The sequence below is a fragment of the Tachypleus tridentatus genome, chromosome 6 (genome assembly GCF_004210375.1).
Source record: "Tachypleus tridentatus isolate NWPU-2018 chromosome 6, ASM421037v1, whole genome shotgun sequence".
NCBI classification, from domain to species: Eukaryota; Metazoa; Arthropoda; class Merostomata; order Xiphosura; family Limulidae; genus Tachypleus; species Tachypleus tridentatus.
The window spans coordinates 121,401,602-121,418,459 of record NC_134830.1 but is presented as its reverse complement, the minus strand read 5'-3'; the positions used below and the strand labels follow the sequence as shown (position 1 = coordinate 121,418,459).

Genomic DNA, 16,858 nt, shown 5'->3' with positions numbered 1-16,858 from the left:
TGTGGCTCTGTCTGTTTGTGAAACTCGTTTAAACTCTAGGTGTTCCATACGATGTTGTTTAGTTACCAATAGAAAATTAGGATTTTGTTTTCTAACAGGCAACAAACAAGATATCCCGTAGAGGGCGTTGCTTTTGTTAAACTCTGTCATGTTTTATCTAGTGTTTATATATATCATTTCATTTTATTTAACCCGAAATTATCAATTGGGTTCATATCCCACTTTTTGTTGTTTCTTAAATCTTTTTTTTTTTTTTATTATATACGAAGCAAACTGTTCTGAGTCCCTGGCTTTCGTGGTCACAGGGTCTCTGATAGCACGTGGATCAGACAAAAATCAGGCATGTGTGAAGTGTGAGAATCTTACCAGTGTAAAAGAAAGTCAGTATTTTGAAGGTTACGCTACAGTATTATTGTGTCACAATAATGTGGTCACAACTTTTGAAGGTTACATTACAATAGCCAATATTGTTCTGTAGGGAACATTGTGTTAGGTCACTTTATATTATACGGTCAATATTATCTAGTTAATTTAATGACAGTGTAGCTAACATCCTCTTTTTTACTTATAAAATGTTATTACCTGTTGGAATACGTTGTACTGAAGCTGATATTTGACACAAAGGTCGTGTTGTCTTCTTTAGATTTATATATTTTAATGTACATTAACATATAAACTACATCCAGGTTTTAACTCACTCATTTTCGACAAAACAATTGATTTGTTGACATGGCCTTTGAGGTTTTCCTATTTATTTCATAATCTCAGTGTTACATATTGTTAACTGCTAACACCTATCTGTAGTATAGATGTTTTCTATGTTGTGAAAGTGTTGGTGTTAACGTGGACACTTCGGTAGATGTGTTGTATGTTGTTAACACGTTGCCTTAAATGTGTTGAATACTAAAACGACCTCATTGACAAAGTTTTATATATCGTTCACAATTTATCTTCCTTATAATTTATTCACTTTGTTAAAAAAAAACAGTCGATTTGACCTGCCTCTACATTTTGAAACCACTGATTTGACCTGCCTCTACATTTTAAGAAACAAGTTACTTGATCTGCCCAACAAATTTAAAATACAACTGATTTGACCCGTCGCTAAACTTTAAGTCAACTGATTTAATTTGCCACTACTTATGAAGAGAAAACTGATTTGACCTGTTACTACACAAGATACAACTAATCTGATCTGGTCACTACTCATAAAGAGACAAGAGATTTGAACTCGTAAAAATAAAAAAAAAAAATTACGAGAAAGTACCTGCGTATTTGTTTCAGGCTATAAAGAAGAGAAACTTATCTGTAAGAATAATAAGTTTGTCTGTTTGACCTTCTTTAGCAAATGTTTTGATCAAACGGTCAAATTTTATATCGTCAGAAAGGCGTTTTTCCCTAGAAGTACAGACTGCATATTGGATTTTCCATTCATAATACCTTATCTAGTTTTCCGTAATCAAACTTTTCAATGCAGTGAGTATGCTACACAATATCGTTGTCATCACATGACGACTGGCTTCAATTTCAACTTTAGTTTTTGTTTGCCATGTATTTGACACAAGCAACACTTAACCATGTAATTTCTTTTAAAAATTAACATTAGGCTAAATACAATTGCTACTGGCTCTTTCACTTATTTAGGTCTAAAATACACATGCATATTTGTTCAAAACCGTATGTTTATCACTTTGTGAACACGCATTTAAACGTTTCTGCACATTAAGCTAAGTTTGCCTTTATTAAAACTTAACATTTATTTATTTTTCAACACTGTAACTGCACTTTGCTTCATAGGCTGCTACAAGTAGTTTTAGCCATTTTTTTTCTTTAATATGAGTTTTATTCTTCGTTTTTGTGAGGTTCGTTGCCTGACCGCGAATTTTGCTTCTTTTTGTTTTTTTAAATAGAGCAGGATTAATGTATCTAACAAATAATGTTTGCAAGAAAAACGTAGTTTAAATGCTGTGCACGAAAATGATAGAATAAGGAAGTATTGTAACGAAGGTAATGAAAACTACCACAAATATTTTGCGAGTCGCGGCTAACTGTTTAACATTATTCTTTTATAGAAACCTAAACACATGACTGAACAGTTAACTTTCCGAAGATTTTGGGATATTTTCATCAGACTTTTTTCTTTTGCTGTCAAGGTGTTCAAATATCGGAAAAAGCAAGCGTTGTTATCTCTTGCGTGATTCAAGTTTTCCTTTTTCTATATTATATCCCGAGACACCAAGAGAGCTTTTCCATGTTGCTCTCTGCAACCTGCTAGATAACATCCTGGTTTGAGAGTTCAGCTGTATCAGTGAGAATTTGGTGTGTGTCTCAGCTATGGTTTGATGTGTGTCATAGCTCATTAAATGTGATTTTCTTATGTCTTTTGAAAACGAAACGTGGAGTTAAATCTTACCACGTGGGAATCGATGTTGCCTGACCAAAGCAGATAACACATACAATGTTACCTCGTGGATAAGAATATACAACACATTGTATCTTATGTAATAGAAATAAGCGTTTAACCTTTTCCCTGAATAATTAACTTCGATCAGTTCCAGAGTCTCTACTGAAAAGAAACCAAACCAATCATCACAAAAAACAATACGCTTTATAGTTGCTTCACTAGATCTAACTCGAACTTAAAATGCTCACAACTACGAACCATAGACGTCGTAACGGGGGAGGGCACGTGCCACCAATAATTAAATTCGGAGCCCGCATATCATTATCACTCCAACCCCTCAATATTTTGCTGGCGATATTTTTGTATTTAGTCGTTTTCTTCGCCACATCAAATGCTCATGACAAAGAAAGGATATGTGAAAATTCGTTTTTGTAATTACATATAGCTCTCGTTGTGTGAAACTCTTGAGTAATATTTTAAATGGTTTTCTTAACTGTCACAGAACTTTTGTTCACTTACAACTCGGCCTGGCATAACCAGGTGGTTAAGGCGCTCGACTCGTAATCTGAGGGTCGCGCCTGGCCCTAACCAGGTGGTTAAGGCGCTCGACTCGTAATCCGAGGGTCGCGGATTCGAATTCCCGTCACACCAAACATGCTCGCCCTTTTAGCCGTGGGGACGTTGTAATGTGACGATCAATCCCATTATTCGTTGGTAAAAGAGTGGTCCAAGAGTTGGCGGTGAGTGGTAATGACTAGCTGCCTTCCTTCTGGTCCTACACTGCTAAATTTGGAACAGCTAGCGCATATAGCCCTCGAGTAGCTTTGCGCGAAATTCAAAACAAACCAAACCACTTACGACTCGCCCAGAAACTATAATGTTAATACTGTCTCGGCTGGATTGCGAATATACATACATCTGATATAACGTAGTTAAATGTATTTCTCCAGTCAAACCCATCTCAGACAGTAGGCTTAGTAACGTGTCGTCTTCCGCAATTCAAGCTCTCATGTCACCAAACATGGAGGATTCGGCACTTTTTATCCTACAGTTCAAACATTGTTAAACGTTATTTACAGGGACATAAGTTCTAAATGGACACAACATAAAATAAAAAGTGGAAGTATTACTGATATATCCGATATTCAAACAGACCTTCAGCAAGTCTCAAGGGACTCCCCCCCCCCGATTGTTGGCCTGCATCGCATCTTACCCAAAACCTGTTATTTTAAATCAAGAGAATCGCTAACCAAATGTTGACAGATTATTCTTATAATAAATAACTGTTATTATCAAGGTTAACGCATGAAATTGACTTGCTAGTCACGGGCAGAAGAAGAAATTGACGTCTTCCAAATGAGGTGAGCACGTGGTTTCCCGTCGGTATATTGATGGATATATTTTTTTGTATCAGGTCCTAAACCAACGCATAGAAAATGCTGGTTATCTTATAAAGAATGGAGAATGGGTTGTAAATAACTATTATTAAATAACTACTTAAAATAATTGCTCCTAGATATCGCTGATTGGGTCACAAACCCCTGAGACTCGCCGCAGAGAAATTTGATGAAATTACAAATTATCATTATTATATGAGATTGTAATGAAATAAGATCGATTAGAAGGATAAGGTGTTATAGGTATATGAGTAGAACCTATTTTATTAGTTGTTCAAAACACGACGCGCTTGTCGTTATTTTGGATAGTGTGTCCTGTTTGGTGTTTGTGTCAATAATCATTTATCACAAAATGTATCTGCTTGCTCCACAGCGGTAAGTCTACGGACTTACAACGCTAACATCTTAGTTTCGACACCCGTTATGAGCAGATAACGGGCAGCCTTTTATGTTGATTTGTGCTTAATCCAAACAAAGTATTTATTTTTACGATTACCACAGAGCCAAACTTTCCGAAAAACACTCAAAAATAAGTCGAGCGTTTGTGTCATATTATTTTTTCTTAAATCATAAAATTAAATTAGATTTGAAAGGATAACGCCTCCTAGCGGATCAGCGGTGAATCTACAGACTTAGAACGCTCAAACGTTGCAGGATTCTATTACCAAGGTGAACAGAGCGCATTTGTGTAGCTTTAGCTACAAAATGCAACAGAATGTGTCACCCTGATGATTCAGCAGTAAATTAAATGCTAAAATCCGGGGTTCAATTCTCGAAATGCTCAATCAACCTATTTATAACCCATAAAGCGATTTAGTATGTAATTTAGTGTGTAATATAATTTATAATTTAACGTTTATTTCGGAGGATTGTATCTATTAAAGAATAATTTCGTGTGTTTTTATTTTCTGACTAATCAACTCGTAGACAGAGAAGATAATTACAACTTGATGTATTTTTAAAAATTAAATTTGATGCTCTAGACTCGCGCACAGCTACACGAGGGTTATCTGCGCTAGACGTCCATAATTTAGCAGTGTCAGACTAAAGGGAAGGCAACTAGTCATCTCTACCCACCGCCAACTCTTGGGCTACTCTTTTACCAACGGATAGTGGGACTAACCGAAACAGTATAACGCCCCTACGGCTGAAAGGGTGAGCATGTTTAGTGTGACGGGGATTCGAACCTGCGACCCTCAGATTACAAGTCGAGTGCCTTAACCATCTGGACATGCCGAGCCGATTACGATCGGCCCTGTGAGGTTTTTAAAATTATTTTTTTTATAATCTGTTTAAGCGTTTAGTAGGCCCCTGCTTTGGTAGTTACAGAATATTTAATAACATAAAAAAATTTAGGCCCGTATGGCTAGGTGAGTAAGGCACTCGTATCGTTATCCGAGGGTCGCGGGTTCGAATCCCCGTCACACCAAACATGCTCGTCCTTTCAGCCGTGGAGGCATTATAATGTGACGGTCAATCCCACTATTCGTTGGTAAAAGAGTAGCCCAAGAATTGGCGGTGGGTGGTGATGACTAGCTGCCTTCCTTCTAGTCTTACACTGCTAAATGAGGGACGACTAGCGCAGATATCCTTCGTGTAGCTTTGCGCGAAATTCGAAAACAAACAAACAAACAAAAATATTTAAATAAAAAAAAATAGTCACTTAATGTAATTACCAATAACTGCTGCCGAGGCTTCTTCTATATTTTTATGATCAGTTTTGTACAGTCAGGGTCGTTACAAACAAAAATAGCTAAATAACTCAGCATGGACTCCCAATGGTTGTAAATAATGTAATAAAACCTTACTCATTTAATTGTAGCAATAGAAGTGTTATCGTCAAGTTATTTTGGTTTGTTTTGGTTTTTTTTATAAAAATACGAATGGTACGAAAAATGTATGTCAGTTTCGATTTCATCTTGATTTAGCCCCTAGTGTCTCAATGATAAATCTTGTTATTTATATCACTAAAAAGTGGATTTTAATATCCGTAGTGGACTCATCAGTGATAGCCCGTTGGGTAATTTTGCGCTTAAGAATGTAACACTGACCACGTCAAATCATATTGATTATTTACGTGAAACAAACAAAACACGAGTCTGTATATTAAGTTTATTAAACGAATGAGTTCAGTACAACGTTTTTAATGTAACAATTTATAGAAAACAAGCGAAAATATCTGTTCCCACTGAGAGGAAAGGTTTAAGTTATATCGTGGACTTTAAAGAGGTTAACTATGTTACACTCATGGTTTCACTCAGAGTCAAAGCTCTTAACTACTTACACCGCCAACTGCGAAAAGTAATTGCTGAGTATTTCAGTCATGCTAAGAGCCGCTCAACAATAACGTGTGTTAAATCTAAATTTTTATTCTGTAAGTCACGTCATATTTTGAAATGTGAATGAAAGTCGGGTTAACTCCTAACAATTTAGTGTAGAATATTCTGTTTGTGAAATAAAAACTGCCACCAATATTATTCATGTCTGTTATCCTGTCTTTTCAAAGGTAAATATGAACTTGCCTGCTTGCACGGCTTTTCAAACGCAGCGCGAGAAGCGGCAGCCGTAGACGGGAGACAGACGAGCACTCGAACAGACATCACGGTTCGCAATATACAAGTTTAAAGTATATATGTTAATCGTTTTATTATTTAATAAGACATTTTACTGTAGTATTTGCTTATAATTGTTATAAGTTGATATTAAAGATTATTATATCAGGAATAGTACATCGTAATATAGTATAATCTATGATGCATACTTCACAAATAGTAAAAAATATTCCTCGGTGGCTGAACGGCAAGTCTACAGGCTTACTTCGCTAAAAAAATCGGGTGTCGATACCTATATTGGGCAAAGCACAGGTAGCCCATTGTGTAGCTTTGTGATTAACAACAACAAACCCAAAACCAAACTAATAAAAATGCGTTTGCTGTATAATATTTTTGCTTTCCGTGATTAAGTCAAATGGCGATCATTTCCTGCCATGATTTAATTACCTCTCGTGGCTGAATCAGGAATTACATTATTTGTTAAAATTAATTAACTAATGTAAGATTGGACAGCTATTTATAATGAAGTGGTAATTAGCGATAATACTGTTTATATAACCGTTGTCATGGTTACATTTAATTAACTTGTGATTTTTTTGTTACACATCGTCTCGGAAGTTTATTTTATTTTGATATTTGAGTGTCTCCATTTCTTCACTTTAATAAAAGTGCCGGAATATCTACCTCACTGGATATAAAGTTTCTCTACCTTCATCACTGTACATTCTAATTTTATAGTCGGTGTGCTAATACCTTTTAAAACAAAGAAAGTTCGACTGACGTAGTTAAATAAGAGCTGAATATGTTTGTTTCATTTTGTTCTTTGAATTTCGCGCAAAGCTACACGAGGGCTATCTGCGCTAGACGTCCGTAATATGACAATGTAAGACTAGAGGGAAGGCAGCTAGTCATCACCATCCACCACCAACTCTTGGGCTACTCTTTTACCAACGAATAGTGAGATTGACCGTCACATTATAACGCCCCCACGGCTGAAAGAGCAGGCATGTTTGGTGCAACCGGGATTCGAACCAGCGACCCTCGGATTACAGAGTTGAGCGCCTTAACACGCTTGGCCATGCCGAACCGTGAAAACATTATTCGTGAACTGTGTACAAATGCTAGTAGCCAGGGTATAGGAAATTTGGCCATGCAGGGCCCGAACTGTATATGTGCAGGTATCAATCTGAAAGTATTTAAATGGAAAATAGCAACTACACGAACGTTGTACCGCGTGAAATGAGGCGTGTCTAAACTAACAATAACCTTAGAGCCAACGGTTTGACGTAGTTACTTCGTCATTAGTCACGCCTTATTAAGGCTTAAAACATTTGAAACGAAACAAGATAAATCAAAAGCGTCGTTTTACGATGGTGTTTTCTAAAGAAATGTTGAATAAATAAATATTAAATGTGTATAACCAAAAGCCAGAAAATGTTAGAAATGACTTGTAATTATCTTTTGTCGAGACTTTTCTTTTCCCAAGAATATTAAATCGAGCGGACACATCTTTCCTTCACTAAGTACATCGGTCAGGTGGTTAAAGCACTCGACTCGTCATCCGAGGGTCGCGCGTTCGAATTCCCGTGACACCAATAATGGTCGCCCTTTCAGCCTTGGGGGCGTTATAAAATACAGTCAATCCCGCTGTTCGTTGGTAAAAGCGTAGCTCAAGAGTTGGCAGTGGGTGGTGATGACGAGTTGCTTTCCATCTAGTCTTACACTGCTAAATTAGGGAAGGCTAGCGCGGATAACACTCGTGTAGGTTTGCGCGAAATTCAAAACAAACCAAATCAAGCCACTTAAGTGCGTAATCGCATTTTGACGCAAGCGGGAAACGCAAATGAATCTCCTGTTGTCCACAACTGCTTTCACAGCCTTGTGTGACACTTCGTTGAACCGTTCAGGAGTTTAGGTCATTTCACTTCTAGTTTGGGACTGATGAAATTTTGATAGGATGGACCGCAGATTCAATGTGCAACACTTCGTATTGTTTGTTTATTTTCTAATTTCGCGCAAAGCTACATGAAGGCTATCTACGCTAGCCGTCCATAATTTAGCAATGTAAAACTGAAGGGAAGGCAGCTAGTCATCACCACCCACCGCCAACTCTTGGGCTACTCTTTTACCAACGAATGGTGGGATTGACCGTCACATTATAACGCCTTCACGGCTGAAAGGGCGAACATGTTTGGTGTGACGGGGATTCGAACTTGCGACCCTCAGATTACGAGTCGGACGCCTTAACCCAACTGGCCATGCCAGGCCTAACGCTTTGTAAGTTATAGAAAACCAGACCTTTAGTTCTTCAATTAACATTGAACGTGAGTTACAATGAATACTGTATTGGTGAGTGTTAATTACATTGTAAGAATGCAATCCTTTTCGTCTCGGTTTTGAATGGTAGAAGGCCACCTGGAGAAGCCAGCTGTTTTAATCATTTTAACTGCTATTGTGTTATCTGGCAGTCAGATAATAGACACTAAAATGATTTCACATGAGGAGCGCTTAACGTTGTTATTTGTATTGTCGTGGCGTCAGTAATACGTGAGTATGCTCTGTATCACGAGAAGAACTATGCACTATGCAGACTAAAACTCATCACGACATATGAAGTACATCCGGTATGTTCTAGCACGAGATAAAATCACATAAGGATGCAGAACGTTTCCACGTTTCTTTTGATTGTGAATTTCAAATCAGAGGTGTTTCAAATCAGAATTTTAGACAAATTTGTTTGTCTCCCACCCTTCACTGTACAGCAGACAAGTCTTGGAGTTGAGCGAAAGGCTTCCTGCGTATAGTACAAGACATTCTCTTTTTTAAATTCATAGAAAAACGGACTAAGGACAACCTGACAAATATCCAAGCAGCTTAATGTATAACATTATTTATTCTATGGACTGTTTAGAGTGTGTTGTGTATACCGCGAGGAATCGAACCTCGGACTTTATGATAGTAAGACCCTAAAATTATGGCTGTCCCACAGGGAGGATGGACTGCTTAGAAATACGGTACCATTACTCTGTATGGTATACCTGTATCTCATTTAGAAATATTTTTATAATTATTTTATATATATAAAATTAGATTGTTTTGTTTTAATTCTTAAAACCGACCGACTTTTTTATTAAGGGAACAAACAAACAGACGACATCCATTTTCATCTTCACGCTACGACTTGAGTCTGTTGATGTTTACATATCAACCGAGTTACTTTACGATCGAATGATTTGCTATTTATCTGTCATTATTGAAAATTTTGTCTGTCGCTGAAAACTTTCAACACAGGGCGGTTAGGTGTCTCTACAATAATAAACATGGTTTCTTAATGAAAATGTTAAAGAATCCTTGTTTGTTGGTTTCATTAAGCACAAAGCAACACAATGTACTCGGCGCACTGCTGGTATCGAAAATCGACTTTTAACATTATATTCCCTGTTGAACCATCGGGGGGAGGTAAATTAAGAAGCACCGAAAACATTTTAAAGACTTATTTTCATGTATCTGAAAAAGTGTTTAAATACGGTATATTTACTGTCCCATGAATCTCAAAGTTTCCTTGTGTTTAATCCGTGGGCACACAACACTAAAAACTAACAACTTATTGCGTAGCTTTATGCTAAATAAGAAAGAAACATAGAATCTTTCAGTTTAAAAAGTAACTGGAAAATTTAAGTAAACAATTGTTATTGTGTGAACAAATTTTATGCCCCGACGTGGCCAGGTAGTTAAGGTACTCGACTCGTAATCCTAGGGTCGTCGGGACGTCATAATATGACGGTAAATCACCCTATTCGTTGGTGAAAGAGTAGCCCAAGAGTTGGCGGTTGGTGGTGATGACTACTTGCCTTCTCTCTAGTCTTACACTACTAAATTAGGGACGGCTAGCACAGATAGCCCTCAAGTAGCTTTGCGCGAAATTCAAAACAAACAATTAAATTTACAAGTTGGGAAACCATGTTTATGATTAATTATTTTTGTTATAAGACATAAGTGTTAGGCATGATATATTTTTAATACTACAGTCTTTATCTAGTCCATAATAAATTAAAGTATTCCAATCACAGAAAGGATGTGGTGAGTAAAGTGTGGTTGAAATACTAAATATTATTATACGTAATTGAGAATCGTAATTAACGAGATAAATAATGCAGTGTTAAAATATAATAGGCTTAATGCTAATGCTATGCTAATTTTACTTAATTAAAAACTTAATTAATCAAATACTTTATAATAGGCCTGATCATTGTATGACCAAAACAAATCTTGCATTAAGGGGCACTTCAATATTCCAGATTAAAGGCAATGTCTTTAATCTTGTTCTCTGTAAGGGCACCTGATGAAGCTGGCAGTTATATTTGTATACCTTTATGGTATATCACTAAATTCAAAACATCCGAGACAGATGGCGAATATTCCGAAACTTGTGGACCACATACTGCAGTAAACGTCTTTACATATTCGAAGTTCAGTATTATAACTCTGGGAAATTCTGGTTGTAAACAGTGCAGGATACACATAAAGTAATAGATTCCACATCGTGTTCTTGGAGCAGAGATCAAGTCGGCTTATTTCTGTGCACCTAGTTTGTTGATCACGAGAGTATCGTGTTACGGGGTCAAGTAGACAGTGTGATGACATGACCAGTGATTTATTGTTTTATTTCCAGTGTCACAGCTAATCCATCCACTGAAACCTCCTGTTGACAACATTTTTATGTCATGACAACGTCGTGCAATTCACGAACGCTCTTTTCCTGCATGACTAAACAAAATGGAGTGGGTTTGTGTATCCAGGTTTGTGTGACTCACGTTTTATATTAAAGGCAGCTTGCTACAGAGGTCATTTGGACACAGTCGGAAGGGTGTCCTTAATGTCCGTGTATATCATCGATGTTATCGAAAGTTGGTACTTTAAAAAGATCTATCTACCAGAAGCTAAGGAGGTCAGTAAACCAGTTCAGCTAGTTCCAGAATAAGGCATTGGAAGAATAGGCCTTGCACATAATTCCTGGAGTTCATACAGTCGCAAAATAAGGCATTGGAAGGATAGGCCTTGCACATAATTCCTGGAGTTCATACAGTTACAAGATAAGGTAGTGTAAGGATAGGCTTTGCGTGGAAGTCGTGGCGTAAATTAACTACTCAGAGAAAATCATTAAAGTAGGCTCACCAAACAAAGTGATGGTGACAGAACTGACAGTAACTTTCCAGTCCGTACTCTAGTTTCTAGTATAAAACTGCCACGTTTGTTACTACATCGAGCTAAGCTCGTACAGTAACCGTAAATAAATCACATTCTATCTTTTCACAAAGTGACAATAATTGAGGAGCTACAATATGCCAGGGTTTTTTGTGTTAGTGGCAGAACAATCAGATGTTTCTGTTTGTGTGCAAGCTATAACATTCTCTGTTTGACTAAGTCATAAAGAACTGTCAACTGATGCTAAAAGATATTTCTAATTTCCTTCTGCGAGTTTATTCATTATTAACAAGAGCAACGGATATCAGTTTTAAAATGCATGGAACACCGAGACTCGTAAACCGTATAGGAAAGAAACAATAATAATAATATTTAATACAAAGTTTATGCTTGTTTCACGAAGCTGTAACAAAGCTTTTTGTTTTTTTATCAGTAATCCCCTGACCTGTTAAAGTTCTTTACGTTACTACAACTCGATGAGGGGTATATGTAAGAAAACCAAAGTCATGTTGGTTTTTCTGTCGTGAATTTATAATTTTAAAATCCCTTGTTTTATAAAAGTTGTTTACTTACTAATGAGGCTGAATTTGCATCAATTTTAATTATAATTTAGTGCAAAACCTTCACAATTTCACAATTGGCATCTTCGGTAGAAAGTCAAAGTTAGGGTAAAGAATCCAGATAGGAATATATTAAAGACTCAAGGAAGAAGTATGTTGAAGAATCAACTTAATTCTAAGCTATAGGACCTCACCTTCAATGACCAGACCAGGTCCTTGAAGTGTTAATCAATAACACGACTTTGGTGAGAAACAAGAATGTAAATTTATTGTCGAATATTTACCTTGTCTGTGGTAAATCCTAAAATGTTAGGTCAATATGTTTTTATTTTTTATTTGTCGTAAATTACTTTTGTGGCTTAGAGCAGTTTAAATGTGAAACTGAGAAGCGAAGGTGTAAATCGCTTACGTATATTAATTGTGTTTTTTTTTTATTTCGCGCAAAGCTACACGAGCGCGACCTTCGCTAGCCATCCCTAATTTAGCAGCGTAAGACTAGAGGGAAGGCAACCAGTTATCACCACCCACCGCCAACTCTTGAGCTACTATTCTATCAACGAATAGTGGGATCGAGAGTAAGTTTATAATGTCCCCACGGCTGAAAGGGCGAGCATGTTTAGCATGACGGGGAATCGAACTCGCGATCCTCAGATTACGAGTCGAGTGTTTTAATATATTATAGCTGTGATATTTGATATTCATGTAGTTGATGCGTGTGATATTTGCAATATTTACATTTGATACTTGTGATATTATAGTTACGGTACTTAACAGTTGATATTTTTAACATTGGACACAAGATAATTTAAGGATGATTTCTATGATATTTAACAGATTGCATTTGTGATATTGAACAGATGATATCTACAGGGTGTTCGGAAAGTCACTGTGCACTCATATATTTATTAACAGACATGTTTCAACATAGAATACAGGAGATAAATATGAATGACAACTATAAACAATGTTGACAGTGACCCCCGTTGGCATCAATACAGGCCTGGATCCTTCTTATTTTGTTTCTAAACACTGCTATCAGTTGCTGGCTTGAAATAGACTGAATAAAATATGATTACAAAACTGCACAGTGGCTTTCCGAACACCCTGTATTACAGATGGTATTTGTGGGAATAACATATTTTGTTTTTTGTGCTGCCATCTGTGAGCGCTTAACACCATTATCAAGTCGTGATTAAATGATTGCCCGAAAAAATGAGTTATAAAATTATAAATTATCAACCTTTCAAACAATTTTCTTATTGCCTGTATGCGTGTTATTACCTGTGTATGTGCTACCACATGTATTTTATCAGTCTGTTCTTACCTGTGTATTACAAACATCTGTTGTTTGTGTGTACGTGTGTTTTGAACCTGTTAATATCTTCGTCTTATGAGTATGTTCTTATCCGTGTGTATATATGTAGTGAGATTATGTTTCTCCACGTGTCTTCCAGTATCAGAAAAGTCTCATTACAATAAATGCTCGGTTCTATGTTATTGCAGTTTAAACCTAACCCAAACAAAGCCTATGCCAGTTAATAAACAACTGATGTAACGAAGTCAACTTTAAAAAGTTTATACGGTAGGATGAAAAAACAACAAGAAACCTTTTAATCATGACAAGGACGCTTCAAACAAGGATTGGTAGACAGCAGAAAGCTTTGTGCATGAAGAATTATTATTATGTGGTAATTCTGTGACTGTTGTGGTTATTATTATGTGGTAATTCTGTGACTGTTGTGACGTTCCTTCAGTTCATTGTTTTTGTATGTTTTCCAGGCTGTATCGCGTCATATGATTAGAAGCTGTAGATGCCACGGTATTTCTGGTTCCTGCGAATTGAAGACTTGTTGGAGGAAGCTTCCATCTTTTGGCAGTATTGGTAACTATTTGAAGAAAAAATATGAAAAGTCGGTTCAAATATCTGTGAAGGCAAGGAGAAAACTTCGTCGTCGAGGGAAGAGAAAGGTTATCGTGAAGGAGAACGACTTAGTCTATGTAAATAAATCTCCAAACTATTGTGTAGAAGATCTGACCAACAAGATCTTTGGAACAGCTGGTCGATTTTGTAATAAAACGTCACCAAATCCAGATGGCTGCAACTTGCTGTGCTGTGGACGAGGCTACAACACCCAGCTGATGACCCATGTGGAACGGTGTCACTGCAAGTTTCATTGGTGCTGTTACGTCACGTGCCGCACTTGTAAAACCATAATGGAAATTTATACGTGTAAATAAGAAATTTACTGAAAGCAGCAATCTATTGTAATACGGGTTCAGTACCACATAGTTTGGAAAAACAATAGGTTTAACTGCCCACTGCCAGGCTTTGGGTCAGTTTCAGGGGTAAAAGAACATGTAATGAAAGTGTCTAACGTAGAAGGATTGGATATATAGATAGACTTCGTTCCAGGTTTAATATATTAAAACGTATTTCAGTAAAAATAATCGAAGACGAAGGACGTTCACGCTCTCGGAATAAATTAGATAAAATGAAAAGGCTCATTTTAAATCCAAACCTTCAAAGCGTTGGTTATGTCAGAAAAGGGTTTTTAAACAATTTATGTTATATGAATGTATGTAGATTGCGGAATAGGATAAGACTGTTAAGACTGGTCAGTTTCCTGTGTAGCGTCTTTCATCCGGTTGATGAGTCTACTAGTGTTAATTTATTTAAAAGAAAACCAAAGATTTAACGTCATTAAGAGGTTTTTTAAACAGTTTCGTTTCCGAGAAGCCAAAGGTGACATATATATAACTCTGTTATATTTATTAGGTACTACAATTTATTCAATCTAGAGTTTAAGAAAATCTCTTTTAATCACTTAAACAGGACAATATACAAACAAAAACGAATCATTAATTTCATTTTGTTATAAATAAATCATTATATTAACTTTGAAATTAAAAAAAGAAAAAAACAACATAAAAACAAATGATAATGGATGTCTAACCAAATAGGGTTAATTAAACGACTGGTGTTTAACACGATAAAGAGTTGGGTGACCTTTAACTGTGACTGGTATCAGTGACAGATTTATATCGAGTCACTGATCTTTAACTGGACATGAAGATCTGCAATAAGTAACTGGTCTTTAACTTAACAGATCTAAAACGAGTGATTGGTCTTTAACTGGACTGATTGATATTGAGTGATAACCTTTAACTGAATAGAACTGTAATGGTGCTTGACTTGAATGTTCTGTAATTTAAGACGTGTTTACGGTAATTGTTAAATCTTATCTAGGTTGTATTTAACGTTAAGTAACAACACAATATTTCACGTTGTGTAAGGTTTCTTAGTTTCACCAACATTTATCCGAAACAAAGCCAATCATCAAGTTTGTATCCTGTAATTGTTCTGAGTTATGAATGAGCCGCTATAAAAAGCTAGTTTGCTATGTTAGTAAATCCCAAGATTTAGGGTTAAGAAAGTGATTACATAGCTAAAGCCAAGGGTTTGTAATACACGATTCAGCTTGTGTGTAAATTGTAGCTACATGTCATTAAATTAAGAAGTTACGTCTTATTAGGGAAATACCCGTAAAAGTATGACATATGGTGTGGAACATATTATTCATCAACATGGGATAACTTAAGATAATCTTTAAAGATTTTTCTCACAAAATATTATTTTTTGGACATTATTCAATACCTTATTTATATCTATTGGGTTGAGGAATAATTCGTGAGCGTTTTTACAAGTTAAAAAAACATATTCATAAATGAAACGCTTTCGCAAAATATTTCATGTCATTTGGTAGATAATTTTTTGCTCTAATAGATGGTGTGTTTGATTTTCATATGTCTTTAATTTTTGCTTTCATTTTCAGCTCATTAAATGGAATGTCAAGTGGACAAAATCGAGCATTTTCAACACCATCTGCTTTTCGCATTTAATTTCTTGCAATTTCGTTTAAAACAATGCATACTATATACCTAGGTATTACATGAAATAAAGTATCATAATAAATGTTTTGGGTGTAATGTGTTCATGCATTGAAGTATTGTATAGTCTTGCATGTAATGCTTGAATGAAATTATTTAAAAACGCTCACGAATTATTCCTCAACCTAATATTATAAAACTTCGTATTGTTTAAGAATTAGGAAGAACTGTAAACTTATTATACCGAAACCAGATGTTGCACGTCAGTTGAATGTATGATAGTTTGTTAGAGGCGTCGGAAACGTTTAGAAAGACGAGAAATTTGTGGGACAACTCCCCAAGAAGAAATTGGAGTTACGTAAATGAACTTTGGGATAAGTATGGAGTAAAATTATATCATTAAATAAATATTTCAAAAAATTAAATAACGTCTGGCAACAACAACAAATTTTAGAGTATGAAACCGGTTGAAACTCCTGTGGTCCTTCTCAAAACAGTGAAATCATTGAGGGCGGAGCGTGAAAAAAACTGAACTGTTGTAAAATGAAGTCGGTTGTCTGAATTTTATTTTAAACGTGGGTGATACAAGGTTACTGTGACGTGCCAGTCTTGGCCGTGTTAGAACAGTCGTTTTGTGAATACATTTATGTCGTACGTGGTACAGATTTATTCTGAATACTATAAATAGGCCTGGTAGGTTTAAGTGTTTCGTGTTTTTGTATTTAATGTTTAATTTAATTACTTGACAGTAAATTACGTAGGCCTATACGTTATTATATTAACTTATTCTTTATTACGAATAGGCTTAAGTCTTCCAGACCAGGTCTTGTGTTGAATATAATAAATAGTGTG

The 16,858-nt window shown here is 36.0% G+C and overlaps 1 protein-coding gene across 4 annotated transcripts in view; it reads left to right on the top strand.

Moving 5' to 3' along the window:
- Positions 1-16,858, top strand: part of LOC143253478 (protein Wnt-16-like) — an 88,080-nt gene extending 71,222 nt beyond the window's left edge. For 3 of the 4 annotated variants that reach the window (XM_076507457.1, XM_076507455.1, XM_076507456.1), the window contains one exon: positions 13,898-16,858. In XM_076507457.1, coding sequence (XP_076363572.1) covers positions 13,898-14,356 — 459 coding nt within the window. In that variant the 3' untranslated portion in view covers positions 14,357-16,858. Of the gene's footprint in view, positions 1-6,307; positions 6,625-13,897 lie in introns of those variants that run through there. The other variant, XM_076507459.1, reaches the window with a different exon arrangement.